Raw genomic sequence first — 7,874 nt, 5'->3', positions numbered from 1 at the left:
CAACTCAGAATGCTTAAAATAAATATTAAATATGTTGGGAAATATTTTAACACTATGTTGATTAAAAGGGAGGTGGCAGGTACATTATTTGCATACCATAATTTTGTTGATTCTTAGAGTGGTGATTACTGTGATAATTTTCTCTGTAGCTCCTTCTGATTAATTTTTTAGCAAAATATTTTTTTCAATTAATTAATTTTTAAAGACTTAAGCAGAGATATATGTTATTTAGTAAGGAAAACTTTTTTATTCTTCTGCTAATTAACTTATGAATTAAAAAATACTTGGTCTTGTTTGAATGCACATTGTACAATTTAATTTAAAGTGGAAGTCATTTAAAACAATCAAGGGATTGGATATGAAAAATCTGTACATTTAGAATTCATCTCTTATTCCCACTGGGCAGGGCACAATTTCCTAGCGCCTTAGAAGGAAAAGATCTAATTATGGTAATTACACAGTAACTTTTTGTTTTCTGATTTACCTTTCTTAGTTGTACAGTACAATGTCAGGAATAACTTCAGATTCTTTCTCCTACCTTATGCCACTATCAGTTTTTAGTAAGTAATTTTCTTCTTATTTTAAATGGTATATATTAGAATGTAGAACTATTAGATATAGGTGGGTTTAATCTATCTTTCATTTGGTAGGAACAATTGAGTCAGAAACTGTTTATCATTTTATATCTTCAACACTTGCCTTCAGATTTGCAATTTTAAATTTTTTTTCTTGAAAACCTCAGGTTCAATTCACATGAACTTTGTGACAAAATTCACTAAACATAATCAATATAATTGATATTTTACTTTACTCTCTTTTCTGAAGAATTATGATGATTGTTGAGTGATTTTTGATAATTCACTTGACATAGAGAACTCTAAGACATGGTACCATCTTTGAAGAGCAATAACGTGTCACTGAAGCTCTGAACTATTAACATTTAGCAGAATAACACCAATGCTATAAGTAACTTTCTTTACAAGATTGAGCATTATTTTCTTATACCATCTTTATATTTGACTATTTACTTAATAGTTTCATTCAATTTCTTGAAATTTTACAAAGAAGCAGCTGGCCATTTTACATGTATTTTTATATATAAATTTTAAGCCACTAAACACAATACCCAAAATTAATACAGATCACAAAGCATGAGGGATAACACTCACATAGCAGGGTTTTGTTGTTGTTAATGATGGCGGTGTTTTAGTGACCATCCTCAATTATATATCACTATTATCTATAATTGAGAAAAATTTTGTTTGCTGTGTTTCTTTTCACTTCTTTTTTGGTAAATGTTAGTTCTTGCTAAGTTATCTCTCAATTTCCACCTTACTTTAAAACTTTTTCACTCAAAAAGTGGTTCACTTTGAAGGTTAGGATGCAATATATAGTTCTTTTTCACAAAGTCTGTGTGACAAGAGATCATATAGAGTACACTATCTGGTACACAAGGTGAGCTGTCAGTTGTTTTTTTTTTTCTCAGTCAGGCATTGGCTACTGCCAATGTAACTGAAGTATGGCAGACTGTATCCTTCCATTATTTTTGTGGACTTGCCACCCCATGCCAGATTCAGTTGACTCAAGCCTGAAATGGGTTGGTAAGAAGTAGGAGAAAGAAATCTCAGTACCTTTCCTTTATTTCTGAGGCCAAAGCCCTGGTTCAGTAAGCAGAAGCTGAACCAGAGGAGTGAAGAGAGGGAGGCTAGCCAGCCTCTTTACCTCCTTCCTCAGAGGCCAAATAGATCCTGTGAATAGGCAAGTGTTTGCCCTTAGACCACAGATTACCACCCCTTGCACTATGTGTTAAGGCACATAATAAGGGGTTAGGTGGTAACTTATTTAAATTGCCCTTTGTTATATAAAAACAACAGCTACCATTATTCAGGAAAGTTGAAAATTTAGATGTACAAATTTAATAGTGACCCATATGCCCTAAAACTTTTCAGAAAATTGATGTAAGTCTGAATATAAATGAGATTATTTCCCCATGTAATTGATGAGTTAATCTCATAACTTTCAGTCACAATTTATCTATCTTAAAAGATTTATGAAATAAATATTTTTGTAAACTGTATTTTGTAGTTAAATAGGTTGTGTGATTTTAATAATATGCTGATCATCTGGGCCATTGAAAAGTTTTCCTTTTTTGAGAAGGGCATCTTATTCAGTAATTTTGTAAAATGTTTCAAAGAATTTTCCCTTCTACCCTGTATCTTTCAATATCAGACTAATTAAACAATTATTTTTCAGAGGAAAATATTGTTTTAGCATGCACAACTTTAGGCATCCTGTGGTGCTGTTAGTGTTGTCTTAGCCATAATATTTACATCACAGCCACATACACTATTTACAGTTCTACAGTTTGTCTCCTTGTATTTTTAAGGCTTTCAGTAAATATTTACAATTTCGTTAGATGTATGCCATAAAATAAATACTCAAATAGTCTTGTTGGTGAACTTTTTCAGAGGTCCTGTCTTGATATTTCACAGAACCTCTGGTTCTTAGCTTCAAGTCAATCAATTTTTTGGACATTAAGCTGGAAACATCCAGATAAATGTTAATAACTAGGAGATCTCTTTCATTTACCCATCAAAACAACCAAGAAGAGCTGAAGTTACTATAAATATGAGTTGTACAATATTATCTGGAGATTAGTTGATATCTTGTTTGGTGATATATAAGACATTGTATTTCTTTACAAAGTAGAAATTTCGGCTTAAGGAAGTAAGCATATTACTCCTCCATGACACATTCCCCCAGCCAAATTATGCCACACATAATTGAAGATTGCAATACAGAATAAATTAGTAAATTAATTCCAATTTAGTTCCAAAAATTCTGATAAAGACTAACATAATAAGCATATTTATATATTCATTTATGTATTCTAAATTTAGATGTCCCTTTTATTATTTTGGGTTGTCAGATTTGGTACTTATGCTTTGATGTTAAATATCTTGGTGTGTTTCTTTAACTATTAGGACTACTTTGTATTGTGTCCTTTCTTATAATCTGTGTTCACCTATCTTTGAGAGCTCAGTAAGTAGAGAGGATACAGAACGTCTGGAAGTTCCAACATTATGCCTGAGATTGACACCATTATCCGTGGAAACCCCAACACCACTATACCAGGGAACTCCACCACTGCCTGAAGGAATTTCAGGATTACATGTGGGGACACCAGCATTGCCCCTGAGAACTTCAGAATTATCTGTGGGTACTCCAACATTAACCATGACATTCTTATTGGGAAGTCTAACATTGCCCTTGGGAAATCCAGTATTATCTTCAGGAATTCCAATTTTGTCCCACATTGTAGAAGAATACTCAAAGCTTGGATTGATAGGATGATGTTCTCCAGAACCCGAAAAAATGGCCTTTTGCCAAGCTTCTTCAATGCTGTCTCTTTCCTTTGCATTTTCTAAAACACAAAATCAAAAATTGTTTTTAAATATTGAAGATTTACTTCTCTTTTGAGAAGAAACTTTGAATTAGAATGACAGATAAATATTTCCATAGTTGATGCCAATACAATCACCTTAGAAATTTAAAATCACATGGCAATGTTACCATAGTATATGATATTTTATTTCGGAAAATATCTTGATAAACTGGGGGGTACAAGATAAACAGAAAAAAACTCAATGGGCTAGAGAGCTTGTACAATGAATTGTAAATTTGGATTAGTGGAAAGTAGAGAATGGGGGAGAGGGGCTGAGCAACATTATGGTAGGAGGGGAGTTTGCTAAAGGATATTAACCAATAAGAAATTACAGTGGTGGGTGGTTAAAGGACATTTAGGAACAAAGATGATTAGTATGAGTTTTTATTTCTTTTGAATATTGGAAATTAATGCCATCAAGGATTCAGTGGAAAAATGAAAACAGAGAACAGGAAGCCAGGAATATTTAGAACTCTTGAGGAATGCACTGAATGTGAGATTGAGGTTGAGCCAAATTTATAAACATTTTTGAGAATGGTGTGATCTGAGTTGACTTTAGGTTTTATTTTAATTTTAAACTCTGATTGTCCTAAATATGTGTAGAAAAAAAAACAAATTTCAGATTGGGCCAAATTATAATTTCAAGACAATGTTTGTGTCAGATTTCAGATTCTTCTCTGAAACTACTTTCAATGGTTTAATAGAGCTATTACTAAGGAAAATTTCTAGTTGATAACATAGTTTTCATTAAGTTATGGGAGCAGGTTTCTAACATGAAGTAGAAAGCAAAATTCCTAAAACTATTTATTATCCTCAGTAGCATTTTTGTATATTGTTTAAATAGCTGCAATAATAAAGGCAAAGATATTACTCTAGTGTTATTAGCAAATTTCTAAGACTTTAAAATACATTAAAAGTTATTTCATTAATATTACATTTAAGCAGGGATAGGCTGTAATATTAACAGTTCATTTGTCAATTCATACTATCTAGTAAATAGAGTGCTCACATAGAAGAAATAAAAAGTTGTTGATTTATTTCCTAACCAGAAGGATCATGCCCATTATTCAATTCATTTTCTAATCTAAGCCCCTATTTAGTTACTGGGTAATGGATGTTTTAGGGGGTAAAATTATTTTCTATTCTATTGGTTAAAACTATGTCTGAGTGAGGACTAGTCATATTCTCAAGAATACCCACTAGGAGAAAGTGATTTTTAAAAGATAAAAGGCATTTCAAATTTCTGAAGTCATAACAAATCTATATTTTTCCATGATCATTAAATGGTGCATGATTGAATTTTTCCAACTTAAAGTTAGATTCTAAGCACCAAATAAAAGGCTTAAAATTATAGGGTAGTCACCATTCTCTCAGAAAAAAGCTAATGCTTTGGGAATAGCAAGAAATAATTTTCCAGGTAGTGAATTTGAAAATAAATTTACTGATGAAATCTATTTACGTAATCTACAAACCTAGTTTTATTTTATTTTATTTTATTTTTTTTTAAAGATAGAGTGAAAGGAGAGAGAGAGAGAGAGAGAGAGAGAGAGAGAGAGAGAGAGAGAGAGAGAGAGAATTTTTTTTAAATATTTATTTTTTAGTTCTCGGCGGACACAACATCTTTGTTGGTATGTGGTGCTGAGGATCGAACCCGGGCCGCACGCATGCCAGGCGAGCGCGCTACCACTTGAGCCACATCCCCAGCCCTACAAACCTAGTTTTAGTAAGTTCAAAAAACTTACCTCCTGTAAGCAAATTATGATCACTTGGGAAGAAGAAGTGTTTCTCCTCTGGATTTAATGCTAACTCAGGTACATTTAGTTTTTGGCTCCTGCCATCACTGTATCGCGGCAAGCTGTGACTGTGCTGCCGCTGGAGCTTAGGTCGCTGGGGCAGCAATGGAAAAGGGTCTTGCAAAGGATGAAAGTAAGGATCCATGGGTGGAGTGGTTGCTTGATTCTCCTCCTCTAGTGCTAGCTGGAGGTCATCAATCTCTCTGTCTTCTTCTGTAGGAGTAGTTTGGAGAATGTGAAGCCCTTCACTGTTCAGTGGTGCTTCTAAGAGCTCTGCCCAGGAACGCCTGAAGATAGACCTCTCTCTAAGAGGATTCATGCTTCTTGCTACTTCCAGATCATCACTTCCTGGGGACTCTGCATTTTCTGGAGATTCCAGCCACAGATTTCTTGGGGTTCGTGGGCAACTGTATTCTGAGGATGGTGAACATTTACTTATTAAAGCCTCCAGGTGTATAAGCCCAGTGAATTTCAAAGTTGGAATTTCTGTATCATCTAGCTCCTCCTTTCCAGGCACACCAGCAACAAGTATTGCGGTGCCTTTCCCCCTTTCCTCTGGACTGGCAATTCCTGTAACGTCTAAGCGTTGAGATTCTGGGACCCCTGGAGATTTAACTGGAATTTTCTCTAGGCGAAGAAGCCCTGAAGTTTTTGGTCTTACAAGGGCAGTGCTCTCTACCTCTTTAGTTAGTGGGGGGGTGGTGACCATCACCACTTGACTGATAATCCCCAGGTCCCTCTGATGGATACCTTCTCCTTCGTGTTGACAGGAGGCCATAGTGGATTTATCTTGTTTTTGTCTTCTGGCCTTTTCCTGAATTTCCGCATCAAAAGGTCGAAAATAGATGAATTCATCAGAAACATTTTGAGTGCCTCTATATTGAAAGTTTGGATTCACAGAAACAATCTGAAAGAAAATTCAATTTCAAAGGCACCATTTATTGCATTACACTAATATTTAATATTCTTGTCTTGGTTTTGGTACATTTTATTTTAGATCAGTAGGTGTAGCATAACACTAATATAGACAATATAGACATACTTGAATTCCTTCAAATTGAGAAATATAAGCATCCCCAAGAGTATTACTTTTTTTCTTTAAGAGATAGATTATATTTGTCTAGTGTTTCCAAAATATATTTTCCATAACCTCACCAAAGTCCCCACACCCCCCACCCCGACCCCCTGAATACACATGACCCTATGGCCAATAATTTGGAAAATAACATCTATTTTAATTCTCTCTTAAAAGTTTCATAATATATAGGAGACAATTATAGGTTATGATAATCTTTTTATTAGTCATATTAACCATATATTTTATTTGATTGATTTTAATGATTTGACATCTGTGGCTTTTCTGATCTAGGAGGAACTGCCTCTTTGAGGATTATCCAACTTCTAGAGATTATAAACAGCTTGCATGTGAGCACACCTTTCAAATAAAAACCAACCAATCCAGAGTACATACAAACACCTCACATTCCAGCCACCATCTATTTGCCCTGATAACTCCAGGGTCAGGCTCCAGAAAACCAAAGACAGTACCTATACCCCAGAACTCAATGAAATTATTCATACTGTCCTGCTTGCCTTGCCTGATATCACCAATTTTGGTGCTTTCCCATGTGCTCTTCTGTATCCCCTGGTGGCATAGCATGCTGCCTTCTCTTGGGATGTGTTTGTATAAGAAACTGTATTTTTCAATGGCAGTTATTTCCTGATATTAAAATATTCACATACCATAACCAACTTTTAAAACTATGTACTTCAGATATACTTAAGTGATTTTTAGTATATTCACAGAGTTTTACAATCATCACTACCTTTTCTGAAATTCATTAATCCTCCTCCCCCACACCCCCACAAAAAATCCCAGGACACCAGCAAAAAAAGCCCCATGAACATTCTTTTCTTCATAAAACAATGAGAAAACTGGCAAATAAAGTCATAATTAATTCTTTCAGATCTCCAGAAATTATCCTAAGTTCTGCAGCTATGGGGTTATTCATTCAACAAACAGCTGAATTTTAGAACTAATAATGTTTTTTTTTTGTCCTTTAATTGGCTCTATTGCCATGACTCTCCTTTCCAGTTATGCAATAGCTTTTGAAACCTGCAACCTAGTGAAAATCAGGGGCCTAGCAGCCATTGAAGGAGGTAAAAGGGGGTTGAAACTCCTTCAAAGATTCATTCCCAGAGAATTATCATGTATTAACATGCCTAGCAATCACTTATCTACTTTTTGTCTCAATAGATTTGAATATTCTGGACACTGCATATAAATAGAATTATACAATATATAGCTTTTTGTATGATGTAGCATAATATTTCCAAGGTCCATTTATATTATGGCAACTATTGGTACTTCATTCATTTTCATGGTCAAAAAGTATCCTAATATATGGATATGCTTCATTCTGTTTATTCATTAATTAGCTGATGGAAATTTGGGTTGTTTCCACATTTTTACTCTTAGAAGAAGAATGCTGCTTTGAATATTCATGTCTAAGTCTGTGCATGTTTTCATTTCTCTTAGGCATATACCCTAAGAGTGAAATTACTAGATCTGATTGTAACTATATTTAACCATTAGAGAAACTGCCAGAGCATTTCTCAAAGTGGCTGCACCATTT

At 34.3% G+C, this 7,874-nt stretch overlaps 1 protein-coding gene across 1 annotated transcript in view; it reads right to left on the bottom strand.

Moving 5' to 3' along the window:
• Positions 1-845: 845 nt before the first annotated feature.
• LOC308639744 (uncharacterized protein) overlaps positions 846-7,874 on the bottom strand; it is a 121,393-nt gene continuing 114,364 nt past the window's right edge. The window contains exons 8-9 of the mRNA XM_081278038.1: positions 5,188-6,145; positions 846-3,424 (exon numbers count right to left, since the gene is read on the bottom strand). Of these exons, the coding sequence (XP_081134164.1) occupies positions 3,009-3,424; positions 5,188-6,145 (1,374 nt within the window). The 3' untranslated portion in view covers positions 846-3,008. The remainder of the gene's footprint in view (positions 3,425-5,187; positions 6,146-7,874) is intronic.

Source organism: Spermophilus citellus (assembly GCF_964194105.1).
Source record: "Spermophilus citellus genome assembly, chromosome: X".
Taxonomy (NCBI): domain Eukaryota; kingdom Metazoa; phylum Chordata; class Mammalia; order Rodentia; family Sciuridae; genus Spermophilus; species Spermophilus citellus.
Note: the sequence above shows the minus strand (reverse complement) of the source record. Positions and strands in the feature narration are given on the sequence as shown.